The following is a 25,114-nucleotide window of genomic DNA, read 5'->3' on the forward strand; positions in this document are numbered from 1 at the left end:
TTAAGCCAAACATAAAAAATTAATTGGAAGTAGAACCCGGAAGTCTTATTACGAATTTTAACCTCAAGTGATTTTTGCCCTGAGCTTTCAATAATTTATCATGCGGAGAGCAGGAAGACAAATTAGATGTTTAAAATGTTTGAATCATTTTGATAAGAAATAAAAAATAAGTAAATAAATGAATTGGAAAAGATAAGAAATAAAGAGTAGTACTTTAATAATGTAAAATAAAATTTTCAAAAATAGCAAAATATGATTGCTGCCTTTCATTTTAACATATATATATATATATATATATATATATATATATATATATATATATATATATATATATATATATATATATATATATATATATATATATATATATATATATATATATATATATATATATATATATATATATATATATATATATATATATATATATATATATATATATATATATATATATAATTTATAATTTTCTTGGCAAACACTACAATATATCGTCGGTAGTCAAATAAAAAAACAATTTTGTCTTCAAATAAATATTAGAATTTATTACTGAACTATTTACTTAATATTTATTGGCTAAATGTGGAGTATTGAACCACATGTTATTTGCTACTTAAGTTTCACAGCATATTTTAATTGTTTATAAAAAGTTGCTATTCCTAAGAGTGTTTACATAACATACATAATAACAGTATTTACGTAACATACATTTCAGTCTTATTAATCCTACCACTAGCTGAAATCTAGAATATCCACCATTTGAAGACCGGACCACTGCTACATGTATAGAATCTTTGGCAAAACAAAAATAAAAAGTTTAAACATCAGGGATCACTATACAAGCGTTGCCGTTTAAGCGAGCTGAAAAACGTGATATCGCAACATGTCGAATCTGAAGTGAGACACACAAAAGGAAAATGTTTTAACCAGTTTCTTTGCCGAAAGAAACATTGACGTATTTTTTGTCTTTCAACTTTTTACTGTTTACTCTGTCAACCAAGCAGGATTTTACGTTTTTAATCCCTTCTTCCTAATCATTTGTGAAATCTAGATTTCCTTCAGTTTCGTCAAAGAATTTAAAAATAAATGTTAACGGTCCACACTATGTAACACACTGAATATTAAACAAAACAAAAAACAACTTTAACAAAAAAAAAAAAAACGATTGATAAAAATTTATGATGAATTTTTATTTTAGCCTAACTACCTATTTCAATATACGTAACTTTTAAGGTACTAGCCTTAATATTCTATAATTTTACGCATTTATTAGTATAATTGCAACTTTATCATTAATTTTTATGCTAAAGATAACGCTATTATTGTTGAACTAACAACTGATCAACCAAATGAGGTACATGGTGATAATAACGGATGCATGGGTATTCAGCGTATTTATGGGTTTCATCTCTCCTACGTTAAAAAACACCATTAATGATTTTTAGTTTATAATTACATTAGGCTAGTGTAGAGCTATACAAAACATAAAGATTAAATCAGTAGTTTAAAAATTCGACATCGTTGATTTTTAAAATTGCAAATTACAAACGCAAAATTAATTGTTAATTACAAAAGCAAAATCAATTGTTAATTAATTACAAAAACAAAATCATTTTTTTAATTAACATTTCCTAACTAATTTCTTTTTTTTTCCCGCAGCATTCATCACTTTGCTAGGCAACCTGATAAGGTGATAAGGATAAGGCTTATCAAACCGTTTCTTCTTCCAAGAAATTATCGAGTCAATATTTCAAAAAAAAATATGGCAATCCAAATTTATGCATTTGATTATCTTCAAACAAATAATATCATTTAATTTAGTGCTTTAGTTATGAAACCAATTTGTAGTTTTACTCATTAAGTAGAAAGGTCTGAAAAATGGTTGTATGCTGCCTACTAGTCACATTTCTCATGACTGTTAATCATTCTGACCAAGTTTCTGTTCAAGCTGAAAATGTTACTGACATTTTAGATAAACTGAATGAAAGCGTAATGCAAACACTTACTAGTGATTCCGAAAACATAAATGGATTAAAAAACGAGAGTGAACAGGGTGAGTATTTTACTCTTAATCAATATGAATATATATATATATATATATATATATATATATATATATATATATATATATATATATATATATATATATATATATATATATATATATATATATATATATATATATATATATATATATATATATATATATATATATATATATATATATATATATATATATATATATAAAGAGAGAGAGAGAGAGCAGAAGTAGAAACATGGGATTGGAACTGTTTCTAACGTTCCTTGTACAATCAAACAAGTTTTAGTTTTTGTTAAGTTCTGAATCTTGCAGTATCTGAAATTTCTATATAAATGTCAATTAATTTTCTACTAATTTGGTCAACATTATTATTATTAAATTTTAAGTTTTAGTTTTAGTGTGTAATTTGTAAGTTCCCTGTTTAGTTTCAAAACTTTGCTTTAGTTATTCTTGTGAGTGAAACATTTTACACTCTCTGCAATAAAACAGAGAATTTCTTATAATTTTATTTTGAATTTTTATATTTCAGAGCAAAAATTGTTAAAAGGTAGATATTAGACGGCTAGGTACTCTTTACCGTAAAATCCATTTTACTATAAAATTTTACCTAGCAAAAATCTGATATACCGTAATTTTTATAGTAATATTTGTTAAAATAGTCATTATAATTTACTTACAGTAAAAATTACAGTAAGAGATTTTCCGGTAAAAATGGATTATGTGTAAAATTGATTTTAATCATGTTATACTCAGTGTGCCAGTATTTTTTATCGTAATTTTATCTGAAAGTTTTTTACATATTTTACATACTGTGATCCATTCCACAATACCATGTTGTAACTTGAACCATTTTCCTAACTAAAAACAATAGTTCTTTTCTAAAGTATACGGCAGTGTTTGTTCAAAAAACCTATATTAATCGACAAACGTTTAAAGTAGCTCTCAAACTATTATAATCTCAAAATATTATAATCTCAAAATATTATAATCTCAAAATATTATATGGAAGGGTATTTAACCTTTTTACTTTCTAAGATCTTTGACTCGTACTTATGTACGGAAACTGAGCTGCACCTGTTCTGATGTCTCCGTTGATTCTGACGCAATGGAAAGAAAATGAATGTCATATAGTACCTTCAAGAAAGCTAACTAAACATACAATAAAACAGTGTATCAGTTAGATATCAGTATTAAAAAAAACTAAATTTCCTCTATGCCAATAGTAATACGATATGAGACAATTAAAAGCACTCTCCGATAACTGCAAATCAACAAATCAGCAAAATGCAGGGGACTGCTGAGGGTTGCTGAGCAGTGGGGGAAATTAAGTACTGTCTGTTGTGTGAAACAGCCACTGTCACGATGTTTGGTGGGTGAAGATTTCTGCAAGAACAGGGTTAGTGTATTTTTAGGAGGGATGAAACTTAGCTGAAAATAAGAACAAAACAGAATAATTTCCAATATTGTGTGTTGGTAAACAGAAACGTGCATGAGTGTGGCATTGATTTCAGAATATGAAAGATTTCTGGAACTGTAACACTGCGCCATTCTAGTAATTCGTGTTATGTTCATTAGATGGCTTCAAGTTATTTTATTCTAATTATTTTCAAACTCTGATAATTTACGTAATTAAATATTGACAAATTATAAAGAGGTCGAGGCTGCAAAAAGAAATCATGGTGGCCACATGCGTTTCCCATCTCTAGCTTATAATTTTTCCAAAATATATAAAATGTGCTGAGCGTTGAAGTAGGAACTCCTGAAATATTTTTTGATTGGTTTAAAAAAAGTGATCTTAAATATGCTTATTAATTGGAGCAGAGAATAGCTTAAATTACGAATTCAGACAAGGAAACGAGCTTTTTTTTACGATGACCTTCAAATTATTAGGAGTAGTTATGATTAGTATAGAATTTCTAAGACAAAGTCCTGATATATGTATGAGATATAATCAGAAGCTGAAATATTAGCAGGAAAGCTGTGGTTGAACGTTTGGGCCCTTTTATGTTAGTTTAACTTTTTGCGTATTTCACCGTGCCTCGTTAGGGTTTTATTCGAAAAAAAAAATTTCACGCTATATTAAAACTCATTTATTCAAAGCTAATTCAATGCAAAAAAGAGACTTTGAACTGAAAGGCTCACATATTCTTACATTATTTTAAAGAATGTAATTTTATGTAACAAAATACAAGTTTGAATAAAATCGGTCTGTTGGTTCCTGAAAAATCGAATTTTAAGTAGTATATTTAATTACATTTAAGAGTCATATATTATTATTTTTTACTTACTGTTAAATGCTGTCATTATTTCGATACTTCCATTGTTTTATTTTAAAAAAATACACAAAAGAAATAAACGCATATGAAAATAACGTTTTATTCAAGTAAAGGAGACAAAGAAATATATTTCATTACCTCATTTAGCATGCACAATGTATTTTGTCCAAAATCTTCGGTACATTAAAGAAGCCGCTCACCATTTTGAGATAATTTTACCGTTCAACATTCTGGGAGCACTTGCTTGTTTAGTTTGTCTGAAATTTAGGACGCAATGTTCCACTGACAATCAATTACCTCCCACAATTTATTTTTGTATGCAATATTTATTTAATATAATTCTTCTAATAGTACGTATAATTTGAGGCAAATATTGCATTGCATTTTGCATACAGTGATCCAAATTAAACACTTTTTGATACGAAGTCAATAAAAGCGGTTTCACAAAAAAAATAGTGCAAAAATATTGTATTGAAACACAATATTTCACATTCTTTTGATGAAAACTTGAAAAAAAGTTCTATTGAATTTTTTTTCCAGTTTTCAAGAATGGACCACAATGTAAGTTGTCACTATAAACTATGCAATTAGAGAAAATCGCATTTCTCTTTTAAAGCAATCTCAATTTAACATGACATTATCTTATATTTACGACTAATTACTTTTCCATTTTTCTAAAATAAACCCCATGAAGATTACAACTTGGTAAGCGATAACACTTTTCTCAGATAAAATTTATGCTGGGATTATTTTATTTTCGGTATTTAAATTCGAAAATTCCTCATTAATTTGGTATATTTTCAAAAAAGAAAAATCATTTCCTCCGAAAATGAAACTATATTTTTTCTTTATGTTTCAACTATATGACAAATCTAAGAAATTTATATTATATATTTTTGTTTTAGAATGTGACTGTGGATTTGGATCAAAAGGATGCCACTATAACGTATATGGTGAAAAAATTTGCGACTGTATGGGTGATTACGCTCAAAACAATGACCAGTGTGAACGTAATGACCCTTTGCTTTCTAATATTCTTAATAAATTTCACCAATTTACATTGCTATTTATATATTCTATATATCATTATCAACCTTTAATTTAACAAACATTATCATTAACAACCTTTAATTTAAAACTAGCTGTACCCTGCTTGTGTTGCAACGCTTTAAGTTTGAATTTTGTATTTAAGTGTGTAAATGAGATTTGCGATTATGATTTGAAATGAGAATTTCATTTAATGTCTTTCGATTTATTTGGATTGATTTGCTTGACCATCAGGTCAGACAAATCAATCGAAAAATTTCATCAAAGAGCGTTGAAAAAGGCTCGGCTGGCGACGTTAAATCTGGTCGTTTCACTTTGCCTCCAGAACCGCAAATTCCAGCTGCTTTGTTCTTAAATTTTAAAGCACTACAGAACATACATAATTGATCCATTTTTCCGATGATGACGCTTGGGAGAAGACTATAGTTGGTTGTCGGATCATAGTGAAATGCACTGAGATTCAAATCAGAGTATTGGCAGCGTCTGAATAGCGAAGTGCGTTCATGATTGGTTTTTATTCTTGTCTCCCGTTGCTCTGATGTTTCCGACGAACGGGCTTCCGTAATGCGTAGTTGATTTGTTAACAGTCGTCTTTCCTGTTGCTCAGACGTTTCTAAGGAGAAAGAAAAAGCAATGTGTTCTCGATAAGTTTCAAGTCTTGTTTCCTGTTGATTCGATGCTTCTGAAACACGGATAGTCCTCTTTTTGCGCGTTTGAGATGTCGATTGATTAAGAGCGATTCGTTTAGGCGGCTTATTTTTGCAAATATTCTCTCACAAGCAAAAAGAAATTTAAAAGTTGACAGTGGTCTCCATGTATGGAATTTTAAGTTGAGGTAAAAAAAAAAAATCATGAAAGAAATTCGTCTGTCAGTCTAACGACGACATCGTTATAGTTTATACGAATTGCGATAGATTCAGAATTATACATTGCGAAACTATACTTCAAAAATATGCAAGATAATCAAAACTCTGCATTGTGAAATTATACCAATAGCGATATATTTAGAACTACAAATTACGAAACTATACGAATTACGATATAGTCAAATTTATATATGACAGAACTATTCACTGCAAAATAATACGAAGTGCTACACATTCAGGAATACTGTGCCTTGAGTTTTGAAGGAAATACACTTTAGGTCTACGAAGAGAAAGCTAAAGAGGATATTTTTTTTATGAATTCAGCTTCGAATTATAAATTTTACTTTACAAATCGTATGATTTGCAGATTCTTCCGTACAGAAATTTTTAAAGTGTGTAGCAGTGAATAAATTGAAATAAGTTTACAGGAATATCTTTTTATATAATACGGTATTATGGAATCTCCACTAGCAATTATCTTTCACTAACAATTCACAGTTATATTATTGTTATATTGTATTGAAGTAAATACTTTTAAAACATAGTAAAAAAGAAAATTCTTATTTAACAGGGTGTTATTGTGGACTCAATGTTAGATCGTGCACTTTAAAAAATGACAAAAAAGTGTGTACATGTTTAGAAAATGATTCACGAAACGATTATTACGAAAAATGTGCAGGTAAGTATGTTTTGCTTATAAATATTAGAATTAGTAAACGAGGAAAAAACGTCATATCATTCCATATACTAAAAAAAATTTATGTTTTTATTTGGTTTATCAAATGTCAGTTTTTATGTAGATCTAAAAAAAACACATCATGTTTGCTTCTCTGACCATAAAAATCCCTTTTAGCTGAATATTTAACCTCCATATTTTTAAAGTAAGGCAAACATAATGTTTGCTATACAACAGTATATCGATGAAAGATTATTTAATCAAATATTATGAGTAGTAGATAAGTAGTAGTATAAGTATAAATAATAAAAGTATAAATAATATAAGTAATAAAATATTATAAGTAGAAGTAGCAGGATTGCCACGGCGACTAAAAAAAGTGTTGACGAATATTTTATTAAAAGTTACTAATAATAAGTAAAAAAATAACAAACAACAGTTTTTAAAAAAAAAAAAAAAAGAAAGAAATTTTACCTAAAAAAACCGGAAAAAAAGATATAATCTTTTCATCAGCCCACACGATTATATCCGCAAAACAGTATATATATATATATATATATATATATATATACAGTCCAGTCACATTAATGTGACCACCTGTCAAAAGCCAGAATAACCACCTTTGACGGAGCGGACCGCTACGAGACGTGCAGGAAGAAAGTCAATTAGGTTTCTGAAAGTGTTCACTGGGATGTTGAGCCATGCCGACTCCAGTGCCGTGGCCAGCTGCGCTAGATTACGCGGTTGAGGATCCATGGCATGAACAACTCGATAGAGGTGGTCCTACAGATTCTTGATTGGGTTTAAATCCGGTGAGTTTGCCGGCCAGGGGAGTACGGTAAATTCATCCTGGTGCTCTTCTAACCACGCACATGCACTGCGAGCTGTATGACACCTCGCATTGTCCTGGTGGTAGATGCCATCATTCTGAGGAAAAATCATTTGTATGTAGGAGTGGACATGGTCCGCATGGACAGATACGTACTTGTACAGATCCATCGTGCCTTTCACAATGATGAGTGCACCCAGTGAATGCCAGGAAAACATTCCCCAAACCATAACGCTCCCTCTTCCAGCCTGCAGCTTTTCGGCAATTGTAGCAGGGTGTTGCTTTCAGACGTTTCACGCCGCATACGCCAACGTCCATCTGTCCCATGGAGCATAAAATGTGATTCATCGGAAAAAGCCACCTGTTGCCACTCTGTGGACGTCTAGTTGCGGTACTGGCGTGCAAATTCTAGCCTTCGTCACCGATGAACAGCAGTCAGCATAGGTGTATTAACCAGGCGTCTGCTGCGGAGGCCCATACGCAGTAACGTTCGCTGAACAGTTGTCGAGGATACACTCTTGGTAGCCCCTTGGTTCATCTGGACGATCAGTTGCTCAACAGTTGCACGTCTATTCGTCTGAACGCATCTCCGTAGCCTTCATTCGCCTCTGCCATCTTTGGCCCGGGGTGCACCACATGTGCCATTCCGCTTGTTTTGTATAGTGCCATTTTGCCATGCACGGTATACTTTTACCATTGCGGTGCGCGAACAGTTCACAAAATCAGTCGTTTCCGAAATGCTTCCCCCCCTTGGCCCGAAAGCCAATAATCATGCCCTTTTGGACGTCGGATAAATCGCTACATTTCTGCATTGTGCCAACGACTGAAATGCTTTTCGCTGCCCTAGGACATTCAATATATACACTACACTGTAATGTGCTACCACCTACACTCTGCGATTAGTTATTTCACTTTGACGTCGAAAGTAGGTGGTGGTCACATTAATGTGACTGAAATGTGTGTGTCTATATATATATATATATATATATATATATATATATATATATATATATATATATATATATATATATATATATATATATATATATATATATATATATATATATATATATATATATATATATATATATATATATATATATATATATATATATATATATTTAGTTACTTTTTAATATTTGTAGCCTCTTAAAATTAATTTAATTTTAATTGTCCAGTATAATAAACAGTTTATTTATTTATTTATTTATTTAATTATTTATTATTTTTGTATAAGTGGAATGGGCTCTGGTTCGTAAAGAACCACCCCAAATGAATGCAGGTGATACGTGTATACTTTAAAATTATGTAAGGTTGTATGAATGAAGAATAAAACCTATAAACGGTTTTCTATTCCTGTATGCAGGCTCTGATTTTAAATAAGTCACCCTATGAAAGATGGATATGTGTATTCTGTAAAATTATGTTAGAATTTATGAATGAAGGATAAGTCTATAAACGGCTTTCTATCCTGACAGACTGACTTTTAAATTAATTTCCCTATAAATGACTTTTTTTTTTTTAAGACTGCTAATTTATTCATTCCGTTAAACATTCTTATTATTATTTCAATTTTATCACCTTTTTACTAATTGTTTCTCATAGATGGCAGCACTAATATTTTACCTAAACATTTTTTTCTTCTTCTTCGATCAAATGTATTTTTTAATTTTATTATATTCGATTCAAGCTATAAGCACAACTTCCAATATTTTACATCTTCGCGATTTTTGTTAACTGTTTTATACTTTTGTTTTTGTACTTTTAAACCTAAACCGCGTTTTAATTCACGCCGGTAAGTTTGATTTCCTTTTACATTTTTCTTTTATTTCATGATTTTTTACAACATAAGGTTTTTTGCGATATCGACACATATAAAGAATAATTTTTATCTTAGGATAATTATTCTTTATTCAGAAATATCGCATTTATAGCAATAGATGTGTCTTGACAACGACTATTTGCTTTTACCATTCTTGTTTCTCTACCATTTAGTTTTTTATTTTATTCATGTTTTTCATGTTAATTTGTATATATATATATATATATATATATATATATATATATATATATATATATATATATATATATATATATATATATATATATATATATATATATATATATATATATATATATATATATATATATATATATATATATATATATATATATATATATATATATATATATATACATATATATATATATATATATATATATATATACATATATATATATATATATATACGAGTGAAAAATAAGATAAATTCGAACTAGACTAAACATTGCAGAAGTGAATAAAAATTAAATATTATAAAATAAATGGATTTAAGAGCAATTAACTACTTCGTTTTATATGGAATGTTCAGCAAAGTGCAAGTAATAAGTAACTTTCACAATCTTATGCTCTATTGTAAACGAATTACAGTGCACCAAAATTGTAGGAACAAAATTTCTTAAAAAGGAGTAAATTCATCTGGTATGATTTAAGCTTCGTGAATTATTTATGATCGGACAATTAACGATCTAATGTGTGTAAGGACGTTCAAAATGGTATGGATTTGAATGTGACTGTGGATTTGGATCAAGAGGATGCCACTGTAACGTATATGGTGAAAAAATTTGCGACTGCAAAACTGGTTTCACTCAAAACAATGACAAGTGTGAACGTAATGACTCTTAGCTTTATAATATTCTTAATCTATTTTGCCAATTTGCAATGTTATTTATCTGTTCTACATGTCATTCTCGACCTTCGATTTTATAAGAAAATGTATCTGTATTTATGTATGTTGTATGATGTAAATTCGTGAGAATACGTTAACAAAATCATAAGAGAAACTAGCTGCCTATAAAAACAGTATTTAAACATTGAAATCTTTATTCTTTTAAATGAAATTTGCTTTAATAAAATGACATTAAATATCTTCCTAGTTTAGGATTTTATATCCATGTAAGGAATTTTAAGTTTAGGTAAAAAAAAATCAAATTTTCGTGAAGGAATTTTGCTCGTTAGCCCAACAACGAAATTATTATAGTTTACACAAATTGTGATACAATTTAAGCTTGGATTATTTTATTTTTGGTATTTAACTTCGAAGATTCTGCAGAAGATTATTTCATTCCGTATATTTTTTTAAAAAAAATCATCTCCTTCTGAAAACAAACTATATTTACTCTATACGCTTCAACTACATGAAAAATCTAAATAATTTATATGGATATATTTTTGTTCTAGAATGTGACTGTGGATTTTGGTCATTAGGATGCCACTATAACATATATGGGGGAAAAATTTGCAACTGTATGACGGATTACGCTCAAAACAATGACGAGTGTGAACGTAATAACTGTTTGCTTTCTAATATTCTTAATCTATTTTTAGAATTTACAATGTTATTTATATATTCTATATGTCATTATCGACCTTTAATTTTATAAGAAATTGTTATTATTTATGTATGTTATATGATGAAAACTTGTGAGTATAATTTAACAAAATCATTATAAAAACTAGCTGCATATAAAAACTGTATTTAAACTGTGAAATTTTTATTCTTTTGAATAAAAGTTCCTTCAACAAAATTACATAAATATCTCCCAAATTCAGGCTTTTATATCCATATATGGAATTCTAAATTAAGGTTAAAAAAAATATTTCGTGCAAGAATTTCGCTCTCCTATCTAACGACGGAATCGTTATACTTTATACAAATTGCGATACATTCAGAATTACAGATTGCGAAACTATATTTTAAAACTATACACGATAATCAAAACTATGCATTTCAAAATTATACGAATTGTGATGCATTCAGAACTATGCATTGCGACATTATACCAGTTGCGATACATTCAGGACTATAAATTGCGAAACTGTATGAATTGTGATACATTCAGAACTATACATTGCGAAACTATATGAATTGCGATACATTCAGAACTATTCATTACGAAACTATACAAGATAATCAAAACTATGCATTTCAAAACTATACGAATTGCGATACATTCAGAACTAGGCATTGCGACATTATACGGGTTGCGATCCATTCAGGAATATAAATTGCGAAACTATACGAATTGTGATAGATTCAGAACTATGCATTGCGAAACTAAACAAATTGCGATACATTCAGAACTATTCATTGCGAAACTATACTTTAAAACTATACAAGATAATCAAAACTAAGCATTTCAAAACTGTACGAATTGCGATACATTCAGAACTATGCATTGAGACATTATACGGGTTGCGATACATTCCAGGACTATAAATTGCGAAACTATACGAATTGTGATAGATTCAGAACTATGCATTGCGAAACTATACAAATTGCGATACATTCAGAACTATTCATTGCGAAACTATACGAAGTGCTACACAATCAGGAATACTGTGTTTTGAGTTTTGAAGGAAGACTACTCGTTAGGTCTATGAAGAAAAAGCTAACTAGGGTGTTTTCTTGTGAATTCAGCTTCGAATTATTAATAATTTCTAAGCAAGTGTTCAGCAAGTATCTAAGATTTTTTTCATTCCGATAGAATAAATTAGTGATATAAGCAGGTTTAATATAGATAAATTTCATTTTACAAAGCATTATTAAAACAATAGAATTAACTTGATTTACAGTCTATGAGAAAGCGTAAAAAAAAGAGCTACCTGCAGCTACATTCAATATGGTATACAGATACTTCCATACAGAAATTTTTAAAATGTGTAACCCTGAATAAATTGAAATAAGTTTACGGGGATATCTTTTCATATAGTACGGTATTATGGAATCTTCACAAGCAATTATCGTTCACTAACAATTCACTGTTAAATTATTGTTATATTGTATTGAAGTAAATACGTTTAAAACATGATAAAAAATAAAATTCTTATTTAATATTATTGTGGACTCCATGCTACATCGTGTGCTTTCATCGATAACAAAAAAGTGTGTACATGTCCAGAAAATTATTTATTAAACGATTATTACGAAAAATGTGTAGGTAAGTATGTTTTGGTTATAAATATTAGAATTAGTAAAAGAGGAAAAAACGCCATGTCATTCCACATACTATAATTTTATATTTTTATTTGGTTTATTAAATATAAGTTTTTATGTAGATCTAAATGACTCACATCATGTTTGTTTTTCTGACCATAAAAATCACTTTTAGCTGAATATATAACCTCCATATTTACCTCCATATATAACCTCCATAAGTAATGCAAACACAATTGTAACATGTTTGCTAAACAACAGTATATCGATGAATGATTTTTTAACCGAATAGTATGAGCAGTAGATAAGTAGTAATATAAGTATAAATAATATAAGTAATAAAATAGTATAGGTAGTAGTAGCAGGATTGCCACGGGCGACAGAAAATAAAAAATGTGTTGACGAATGCTTTATTAAAAGAAACTGAAATTAGCAATTGTTTCTAGCATACTTTTTTTTTGAATTACTATTGACAAGGAATGCAAAGAATGATTTTTTTTTAAACTATGAATAATTCAAAATGTAAGTCATAGTGGTAGTTGCGATTGAAAAACTAGAGATATAATAAATAAGCAAAAATACATTGAATTTCAACCACTTTTTTCAATATACTGCGAATGACCGAAATAGGTGGTTGTTGACATTCACCGGTGAATGTCGACAAACACCAAATACGTAGGTGAAAGATCGAATATTTCATTACATTCTTGTACATTCGGACCCTCACCGGTGTATGTCAACAATCACATAGTCGCTTTGGTGAAAGTCCGAAATATTTGTTATATCCAATTTTATATTAATTTATTCGTTGATATTATTATATTAATTTGATATATTCATATTTATTCTGTATTTTAATACTTACTGACGATGGATTAGAAGAAACATCAGTGTCTGGAGTATCGGGCAAATATATACCGGGCAATGGCACTTGACCTTAAAAAAACATAAATATATATATATATATATATATATATATTCTTATGTGGCACCATAAACTCTGATATTTATTTACAACAATATAGTTATTTTTCCTCTCATAGTCTGAAGTAAGAGTTTAAGAAGTATTGAACACTTAGTGATACGTTAAGTATTGATTTAAAATATTTTTGCATTTTTATAAGAATAAAAACTTAGTTACAACGTAATTATTTAGATCTATTTCTGATCCTTTCTAAAATGGCTGTAGATATTTTAAACACAAATGGTGCTATGGCCAGATTGTCGTGGTTGGTAGGTGAGTTTTCCTTTTTCGAGCTATAGCATAAATATAATATTCGAGTTACAACTCGAATAATAAAGGAGGGATAGGTTTTCTATCTTATTTCATGACAGAAATAGAAATAATTTACAATCATACATAACTTACAAACCACGATAAGTAAGAGTTCAGGACATTTAAGCGTAGAAGGTCACAGAAATTGTAAATTATTTCTATTTCTGTCATGAAATAAGATATAAAACCTATCCCTCCTTTATTATTCGAGTTGTAACTCGAATATTATATTTATGCTATAGCTCGAAAAAGGAAAACTCACCTACCAACCACGACAATCTGGCCATAGCACCATTTGTGTTTAAAATTTCTACAGCCATATTAGAAAGGATCAGAAATAGATCTAAATAATTACGTTGTAACTAAGTTTTTATTCTTATAAAAATGCAAAAATATTTTAAATCAATACTTAACGTATCACTAAGTGTTCAATACTTCTTGAACTCTTACTTAAGACTATGAGAGGAAAAATAACTATATTGTTGTAAATAAATATCAAAGTTTATTGTGCCACATAAGAATGAATATATATATATACATATATATATATATATATATATATATACATCTAATATAAGGGCAACAACCCCTATATTTTGGTGGATTTATTTGTCAAGAAAGCAGGAATAATGAGAACATATTGTGCACAAGATTTTATTTACTAAATAGATCGTGAAGCCGAAGTCACATCCCCGCTCTCCCGGCTGGAGAGGGGGGGACAATGTTCCAGTCAGATCCGACGGAGTTTAGTTTGTAAACATTATACACCAAAAAGTCACGCAAAAACATTGCTCCTGCATTTTATAGGATGATTTTTAGTTGTAAAGAGGCCCAGTCATATGCCTTTTTCTGTATTCTTACGCCTCATCAATTTATTTATTACTCAAAGCAAATCGTTTAATCTTTCCTTATATGGAAGTGAAAGATTTTAAAATAACTTCTCTTTTGAAGTATAAATCTAATTATTATTCATTAGCATGTTTTTAGCCTTGAAGTCCCAAAATAGAATTTCTACCCTTATCTTTTACTAAAGATATTATATGAAAACGAATGAAGTTTTAATGCTTTTATTAATACAAAAGTATTTAATTATTGTATTACATCCCCCCCAAAAAATTTTTTTGGTAAGCCAAAAAAAAAATAATAATTATAAAATTTAAAATACTACGAATTTTTAAAGTTTAATTAGGTATGACTGTCCTCTTTCCTACTATAAATAACATTTTTCCAACATGAAAAAAATTATTTACAGCAACAACAATAAAAACATAATAATTCACTTTATCTGTTTAGTGAACTAAACAGAAAGAAAAAATGAAACATTTTATATAACTATTCTAAAAAACTTTTCAAAAATTTTCACACAAAAATATACAAAATTTTTATGCAAAACGAACTGGACAACAAGTGTCATTTAATCAGAATTTAAGATTCTGTATGGTTAATGGGATTATTTACTAGATGAAATTCTGTATTCCCCGTTAAAATGGAGGAAAACAGAGTTTCATGAAGCACTGTGAAATTGAGAGATCCAGACTGGATAAAACAAAAATAGTTTATAATTTATTTTTTTTTTCACTGTGTTGAGAAAAAAAAAATTCAAGTCTCCTCGCCAAACATCTCCACACGCGATTCGGATCTCTCAAAAATATAGGGATTACTTCTTCCTTTGAAGAAAGTAAAAACATTTATTTTGGACATTATTCATGATTTAATTTTAACATTTGTGGGTTGTGATATTTCCTAAGTTTTGATACCTGTACTATTTCAAAATTTCGTTTTCTTACATTTTCATTTTTTTTATTTTTTGTAATCTTGGTCATTCTTTCTTTTTCCTATTTTTCCTTTTCTTTTTTGTTACCCTTCACCTTTTTTTTTTCTCCCGATGTTTACTTTTATTGAAACATCTTCAACTTTTATTTTTTCGATGTTTACTTTTGCTGAAACATCAAACCTTTTATTTTTTCGATGTTTACTTTTACTGAAACATCCTCAACTTTCATTTTTTCGATGTTTACCTTTATCGAAACATCAACATCATTTTTTCGATGTTTACTTTTACTGAAACATCAAACCTTAATTGATGAGGCGTAAGAATACAGAAAAAGGCATATGACTGGGCCTCTTTACAACTAAAAATCATCCTATAAAATGCAGGAGCAATGTTTTTGCGTGACTTTTTGGTGTATAATGTTTACAAACTAAACTCCGTCGGATCTGACTGGAACATTGCCCCCCCCCCTCTCCAGCCGGGAGAGCGGGGATGTGACTTCGGCTTCACGATCTATTTAGTAAATAAAATCTTGTGCACAATATGTTCTCATTATTCCTGCTTTCTTGACAAATAAATCCACCAAAATATAGGGGTTGTTGCCCTTATATTAGAAGCCGGCAGGATAGTTGCTTGCGGAGGAAATTTACGCATTTCTATCTCAAAAATTAAGATTAGCGGAGCCCGGCTGGGACTTCGGAAATATCAGCGGTGACAAAATGCATCGAAAATATCGAATATCTCATTCGCATGGACTGTTGAAAATTTATCAAGTCAAATTTTTCTGCAACTCATGGTAATCAATAATTCATCGAGTATCTTCAACAAAAAACAAATTCTTTAATCGTCAAACTTTTCATTTGTTTAAATGATACCTACATCCAGTGGTACTTTCCGTTCGTGTACTACCTTCCGGTTGTGTATGATGCATTTTATGTCTAACGTTCTGAAGGCGAAGGATGCAACTAGAGAGTTGAGCTTCAATATTTCACCACCCTTGGACTCCCCACTGCTTTGGATTTAATCGTCGATGAAGTGTTTTCTCAGCCCGATGGTCTACTTAGGTTTAATGGTTTCGACATTCTCTCCCTCCTTCCGACTCAAAACTCAAAGAAAAATAAGCTTCAATTTCTCCTTCACTCTAATTTATGAATCATTTTAACGAAAAGAAAAAAGAGAAAGAATAATTTTTTCCTATCAACTTTAAATTGATGTTGTGGCTTTCAAGATATGTTTTGGATTAATTCGAACTTTATGCAGCTTTGCATCCTTTAAGTATTTTTTTCTAAAACATTTAGTTCTTTGATTTTTAATGATTAATAAGAAGAAGAAAGTGAAGTGCGCGAATGATTTTTTTTTCCTCTTCGCCAAATATTGAAGAAAAAGTGATATATAAATTATTTTTTTTCTTCTTTCTCAAAATTTATGATACTGTTATGATTACATATTTTAGTGATCAAAAATTTTTTTTTATTCTGAATAATTGAGTAAATTATTAATATTGGATTGCATTTCTTATATTTATATTCGTTTTATTTTTAAATTATGATATATTTTTTTTTCTCTTCAACGAAATTGATGAAGGTTAACGTTGGAGAGTAGGGTGTTCATATTTTATTGAAATTAGATATGAGTAATGATAAAACTTTTTATTATGAATAATTTAATAGAATATTTTTAAGAGTTGCATTTTTTGTGTTTATATTACTTTTTTTAAAAAATATGATATTTTGTTTTATAGTGCATTTAAAATCTTTTTGAAGGAAATAAATGCGGCTCAAACGTCAATTAAATTAGTAATGGCAAACAAAATTAAGTTTTTTTTTAAACTTTTGTTTCCTAATGATTTATCACGATGAAATCGAAAAAAATAAAAACTTAAAGAAAATTTGTAAAAATTTTGCTTTTTCGGACTTGGTCAAAACTAAATATTCCTATGGAAAAAAAATGTGAAAACTTAAAATGTTACCCAAACAAAAGGACAGTTAACACTTAACAAAATTTGCGAGTTTCCCTTATTACGATAGGCGAAAATTTTAACTCAGTAAGTTTTTATACTTGATACTGATTTACCATAGGCTTTAGTAGGGTTGTAGACTTGCAAAGAGTTTTGTTTGTTTATTAATTGTGTCGGGCCAGTTGTTACTTAATTTGGTAAGAGATTGATCACCTCTGCTAATTCAAACAATGACAACTTAACTTTGCACATTAGACAGCAAACTTCTAAAAATGTTAAGGTTAAAAATTGTGAAAAAAAAAAAAAGTTTGATGTTTCAGTAAAAGTAAACATCGAAAAAATAAAAGGTTTGATGTTTCGATAAAAGTAAACATCGAAAAAAGGAAGGTTGAAGATGCTTCAGTAAAAGTAAGCATCGAAAAAGGTTTGATGTTTCAGCAAAAGTAAACATCGAAAAAATAAAAATTGAAGATGTTTCAATAAAAGTAAACATCGGGAGAAAAAAAAAAGGTGAAGGGTAACAAAAAAGAAAAGGAAAAATAGGAAAAAGATAGAATGACAAAGATTACAAAAAATAAATAAATAAATAAAATAAAAATGTAAGAAAACAAAATTTTGAAATAGTACAAGTATCAAAGCCTAGGAACTATCACAGCCCACAAATGTTAAAATTAAATCATGAATAATGTTCAAAATAAATGTTTTTACTTTCTTCAAAGGAAGAAGTAATCCCTATATTTTTGAGAGATCCGAATCGCGTGTGGAGATGTTTGGCGAGGAGACTTGAATTTTTTTTTTCTCAACACAGTGAAAAAAAAAAATAATTATAAACAATTTTTGTTTTATCCAGTCTGGATCTCTCAATTTCACAGTGCTTCATGAAACTCTGTTTTCCTCCATTTTAACGGGGAATACAGAATTTCATCCAGTAAATAATCCCATTAACCATACAGAATCCTAAATTCTGATTAAATGACACTTGTTGTCCAGTTCGTTTTGCATACAAATTTTGTATATTTTTGTGTGAAAATTTTTGAAAAGTTTTTTAGAATAGTTATATAAAATGTTTCATTTTTTCTTTCTGTTTAGTTCACTAAACAGATAAAGTGAATTATTATGTTTTTATTGTTGTTGCTGTAAATAATTTTTTTCATGTTGGAAAAATGTTATTTATAGTAGGAAGGAGGACAGTCATACCTAATTAAACTTTAAAAATTCGTAGTATTTTAAATTTTATAATTATTTTTTTTTTTTTGGCTTACCAAAAAAATTTTTTGGGGGGGATGTAATACAATAATTAAATACTTTTGTATTAATAAAAGCATTAAAACTTCATTCGTTTTCATATAATATCTTTAGTAAAAGATAAGGGTAGAAATTCTATTTTGGGACTTCAAGGCTAAAAACATGCCAATGAATAATAATTAGATTTATACTTCAAAAGAGAAGTTATTTTAAAATCTTTCACTTCCATATAAGGAAAGATTAAACGATTTGCTTTGAGTAATAAATAAATTGATGAGGCGTAAGAATACAGAAAAAGGCATATGACTGGGCCTCTTTACAACTAAAAATCATCCTATAAAATGCAGGAGCAATGTTTTTGCGTGACTTTTTGCTGTATAATGTTTACCAACTAAACTCCGTCGGATCTGACTGGAACTTTGTCCCCCCCCCTCTCCAGCCGGGAGAGCGGGGATGTGACTTCGGCTTCACGATCTATTTAGTAAATAAAATCTTTTGCACAACATGTTCTCATTATTCCTGCTTTCTTGACAAATAAATCCACCAATATATAGGGGTTGTTGCCCTTATATTAGATACATATATATATATATATATATATATATATATATATATATATATATATATATATATATATATATATATATATATATATATATATATATATATATATATATATATATATATATATATATATATATATATATATATATATATATATATATATATATATATATATATATATATATATATATATATATATATACTAGGAGGCTTCGCCCCCTGCTCGCTGGCGCTCACCATCCCCCGGAACTGCTTTCACAGTTCATTTCGGATTGCTTCGCAATCCAATGCTCGCTTTGCTCGCTCATTGGATACGTTCTTAACGTCTAGTTTTTGTATACTTTTTTGAATACTGAAGTTCCGAAAACTTTTCACTGTAGAAAATTCTAAACCTGTACATTTCAATATTAATTTGAAATTGAAAACAGTTCACATATTTTTCTTAATCAATTTATTCTAAATTTCAGTTGTTGAGAAAAGTAACTGTTGTAGGTTTTGTTTTAAAGTCTTTCCCACCAGAGGGCTAAAGCCATGTGTTGTAAAACAATATGAAATAGTAGTCAGCCACTGAACGCCGGATGTAAAGCATCGACTTTTAAGAAGATAATTTTGTATTTTTAATTCTCTGAAGGGCGCCACCTTAATAATATGGAATTTGTAAAATAAATGTATATATTTTTGATTGTTGATGAAGCCCATCATTTTGTGTTTTCATCAGTGTTCAGAAGTAGAACAACTATAAGTTTTTTATTTTATCACAAAAAAAATAAAATGTATAAAAAACAAAGAGAAGAGTAAGAAAATGACTATAGTCATAGAAGTTGAAATTGTAATATAGAATTTTTTAGTTAAAATAAAACTTTCTGTTTAAGTCTTTGCGCCTCTGTTTAAGTCTCCGAGGCAATTCTAAAGTAGTATTGTTAAGGTTGTATTGTTAAGTTGTAACACAATATTTTTAGTTTTGATGTCAACAATACTATTCAATTTTTCACAAAAACGATTGTTTCCATTGTTAAGTTCAATGTCAACAATTCAAATTTTTCTGAGGCAACTCTTAACCTCTAAATATTAATTTTTTTATGTACGCGTTTCTAAATGTCAGTATTCAACCACAAAACAACTTGAAGTCCTCAAATTTAGCATGAAATTGTAAAATGTAATGAAAGAGGGTCATAGCAATAATGAAAGTAGAAGTAAAGATAGTACTGTAAAATTAAAACAATATTTTTAATCAATGAGCCAAGTTCTTCAAGAAGCAGTTGTAGAAGTAGGTTGTTTATTTAAAACTTTTTATGGAATTTCTTTAAGAACACAATTGTTAATTCGGGCATTTGGCGATGCAACACTTTTAGAATTGAAGGATTTGTTACGTCAAGCGCTCAGGTATCATAATTTTGATCTAGTTGCGCTTCTATGTCAATTTGATTTATGTTGCTAAGTTAACTTTCAAAAAATTCTATGGCTGGCAACAGCATTTTTATTTTTTTAGTTGTTTATTTTTATTTCTTTTAGAATTCGTTATTTTTTTAGCGAAATGTTTTTTAACCTAACAGAATTCTTTACCGACTGTTTTATCTATGAATGAAGAAAATAAAGTAAATATTTAACTGTTGTGAAAAGAATCTTATTTAGTTGTACAAAGTACTTCAGCCAAAATTTGGGAGCCAAGTAAGAGAATTATATATATTAGATCAGAAACACATCATTAAAAGTCAGAATGCTTTGGTGTTTTCAAAATAAAGCAAACGTTGCAACCGGTGGAAAAGAAATACAGCCAAAATTTGGGAGCCACGTAAGAGAATTATATATAACAGATATATATATATATATATATATATATATATATATATATATATATATATATATATATATATATATATATATATATATATATATATATATATATATATATATATAAATGATAAAAAATAAAATATGATAGAAATAGTCAGAATTTCCAAAATTTATGAAATTTTTATAATTTATTATGGAACTTTCAGGTAATCTTGGCAGATAACGGTCGCAGTTAATTCCAAAAAGTAAGAATGCGAAATTAATCATTCGGTGATGTTTTGTATCCAATCTGAGCTTAACAAGTCATAAATTTTCACTTATTTCTAGCATTTCCTTTATTTTCAAATTAAATATTGTTTTTATTTCATGATAGAATGTAATTGTGGATATGATGCAATAAGTTGCCACTTAGATGGTTTGTCTAAAGTGTGCACTTGTAGAGAGGGATACCTTGTAGAAGATGGTAAATGCACAAGTAAGTTAAGCACAATTTTATGCATTGGAAATTTCCGCTAAAGATAAATCATCTATTACAATAATAGTTCCTATAGGTCGTGGTTTCCACAATGCTGCATATTAGCAATTTATTAGCATTTGGTTCAGCTAGTTTCGATGTAGGAAGTTTCTGAGACTTAAAAGAAATGTTTTTTATTCTATCCTTATAAAATATAATTGCTTTCCTTATATTATATGATACCGATTTCTGACACAATACACATCATCGAGTTAGAGATTCGCTAATATACATTTATTTAGTTTCTAAAATATAGTTCATGATAGATATAGTCATGATAGATATTTCACTATATCGATAGATACATCGTCCATGATAGATATTTTACTATATCGATAGATATATCTTACATGATAGATATTTCATCCATGCTAGATATAATATAGATATAATATGATAATGATTTCGTGTATCCCTTTAATCTCGTCTCGGTAAATAACTCTCATTTTATTACACGCCATTACGATGCGTGTGACGTTTCATTCAAAGTGTGCCGAATCAAATGTGAGCATATTAAACGACAGGTACAATTTTACATTGAATTCCTTTAATGTATTCTCTGTAAATGAATCTCAAGTCAATGTTATAACTTGAGATTCAATTCCAATGTTATGAGTCAATGTTATGATTCTAATTCCAACTTAAATTAGAATCTCTGTTAGATATTCAATTAAATAGTGTGTGCATTATGTCAAAAATTAAAATCCTGCTCCATTAGCTAAATTTAGTATATCATATATTTTTAGTGACTTAATTTAAATTGTTTCTATAAAATTGGAAAGAAAATATCAGATTTTGTTAAATAATTTTTTAAAAACTATGGCAAAAAATGAGCGATTATTTAAATATGTTTTTTAAAAAAAAGATTTAAAAGCTGATACTAATTTAATTACTAGTAAGAGGAAAAAAAGCCGAAACAAATTTAGGCCTAAAGATGTTTTGTTGGAAATTAAATGTATCTTGCACGCATTTCTACATTTCCAACCAAAATTGAAACCAAAAGAATCTTGTTACAGCAATATATATTTTACTTTGGACTTTCTTCTACGTCATTTGACAAGTGATATAGGTGCTGTTACGGTATAGGTTTAACGTTAAACCGATTTAAAGTGTAGTTAAAGTAAAAAATACAAATTGATTTTATATTTTAATTTTCACACTAAATTATTTCAAGAAGTAAAGTATTATGTACTCGCAAAGTAACATTATTTATTTTGAAATATGGCAGAAATTCTTGTTACAAATGAGTGCCTATTATTTTGGTTTATGTAAAGAATTAAAAATAAAGTTTAGAAAATATGTTTAAAATATTGGTATCGAAAGCAGTTACGATAGTTTAATTTGAAAGTTATTTAGATTATTTTCGCAAATATACCTGTGACGTGTACATATTGTAAGTTAATTATGTTTTTACAGGATGTGATTGTGGACCAAATAGCATTTCCTGTGAACTCACTTCTGACAAATATACCAGATGCACATGTATGTCCGGTTACGTAGCTGAAAGAAGAACATGGAAGTATGACGAATACTGCAAATGTATGTATTGTTATAAAATACTTATAAAAAAATTACGAAGATAAAAAATATACACGCTTGGAATCGCAAATAAACGTGAAAGCAAGGGGGAAAAACGCTTAAGAAATCTGACAAGTCACTTAAAATAAGCTGATTGATTTCAAAATCAAGAATAATTTTTTTTAAACACTTTCAAGCTTAAGCCTGCTGCCGACGAAAATGTTGATACTTTTTGTATAGGCCTCCTTAGTAGTATTTCGCCAGATATACTATTATATTAGATATTCAATACTTTTAGTTCCTTGCTTAAGCAATAATTCGCCATATAACCTTAATTAATTAGTCTGGAGAACCTTTTTCCACTCACCTATTATCCAATTATGATGTGCCTTGTACCAAATCAACTAAGCAATGCAGTTAGATTTTGTAATTAAAAGCTACTATTATATTGATATATTTTGATTTGGTTATAATAATACAATATCAGAAAGTACTCTTTTTTTCGGATATAATCGTGTGAGATGATGACGAGCCTGCGTTTTTCCTTATTTTGTCTTCCGGCTTTTAGTTTTTTTTTTAATACTTCAATATTTGTTTCTAATATTTTTTAATAAATTATTTTCTTTTTAAAAATCTTATTTTTGTCCTTTTCTTCTCTCTCTGTATATATATATATATATATATATATATATATATATATATATACCTTCACGAATTTAACGTAATCCCCATACTCGTAGCATGATTTCGTCTTCCATCATCTTATATGGTGATCGCCCAATTTGAAAAATTAATATCAACCGTTGAAGCAAATCACACATTATTAATACGCACTTTATGTCTTTTTTTTTCTTTTCAGTACCTGGGGTCAGTGTATGGAGAATTGCAACTTACATTGAATCTGTGCTTTTTGCCCTCATCATCATTGTTTGCACCATCATCATTTGCCGCAAAATATATCTAAAGAATGTCTAATTCTGGAACTTACCATATGATAACTTTTAACTTATTTGACATTGAAAAAGTTTTATGTAATATAAAAGGAATAAATGAGTAACATTGCATGCATTTGTATCTTAACTGACGTTTATATTTAATTTTTAGGTTTAATACATTTTTTACTTGGTGGTACAGCTACCAAAAGCAACTATTCTGATGATAACGAACAAAATTTGGCCAATTTATTGATTTTTTTAAAAAAAATTAAGGATTTTTTAAATATTTAAGCTATTTGTGCTTTCATCCTTCTTTCACTCAGCCATTTACTCAGATGTGAGAATGGAAAGATGTGATACGTTTTTTGACAACAATTTTTATCAAAAAATTTCAAGTTTCAATAAAAATCATTATTTAGAAACTAAGAAACGTAAAATAAAGAATGCTGACGAAACAAAAACAAAAACAATTCTTTTTTGTCGCCATTTTTAGTGCTACGAATATTCGTCTTTGGGATTTGCCAAAAACAAAACAAGATGCAATTTTATTTTTTCAGGAGGGAAATATTTTACCGAAAAAACGAAAATGTACCAATTCCCACAACATAAAACTTTATCTTGGCAAACGTACGTTTTGGAAATGTTATTTCATTTGGAATCTTATTCATCAGAGTTCATATGGCGATATGATTGTTTTGAATCTATGCTAAACTCTATATCGGCTCTTTTTCCACCGAAATCCAATTAACTATTTTGATTTTAAATAAAGTGTTTTATTTTATGAACTGTCGCAAAAATTTTAAGTGTAGAT

General features: G+C 28.7%; 1 protein-coding gene across 1 annotated transcript; it reads left to right on the forward strand.

Annotated features, from left to right (window-relative positions):
• The first annotated feature begins 1,731 nt into the window (after window positions 1–1,731).
• On the forward strand, window positions 1,732–24,343 carry LOC139427152 (uncharacterized). Its single transcript, XM_087156531.1, has 7 exons — window positions 1,732–2,050; window positions 5,220–5,324; window positions 6,799–6,906; window positions 10,974–11,078; window positions 21,710–21,811; window positions 23,267–23,389; window positions 24,228–24,343. Exons 1-7 carry the CDS (start codon window positions 1,876–1,878, stop codon window positions 24,341–24,343), a joined length of 834 nt encoding a protein of 277 aa, XP_087012657.1. The 5' UTR covers window positions 1,732–1,875.
• The last annotated feature ends 771 nt before the right edge of the window (window positions 24,344–25,114 follow it).

The sequence above is a fragment of the Parasteatoda tepidariorum genome, chromosome 2 (assembly GCF_982258835.1).
Source record: "Parasteatoda tepidariorum strain Cologne lab strain chromosome 2, Ptep-v5.0, whole genome shotgun sequence".
Lineage (NCBI taxonomy): Eukaryota > Metazoa > Arthropoda > Arachnida > Araneae > Theridiidae > Parasteatoda > Parasteatoda tepidariorum.

Bases quoted from the DNA above. Each gene is read 5' to 3' on its own strand.
- LOC139427152 (XM_087156531.1), top strand. From the start codon at position 1,876: ATGGTTGTATGCTGCCTACTAGTCACATTTCTCATGACTGTTAATCAT. The intron at 11,079-21,709 runs GTAATAACTGTT...ATTTCATGATAG, and splicing joins AAACAATGACGAGTGTGAAC to AATGTAATTGTGGATATGAT. The intron at 21,812-23,266 runs GTAAGTTAAGCA...ATGTTTTTACAG, and splicing joins AGAAGATGGTAAATGCACAA to GATGTGATTGTGGACCAAAT.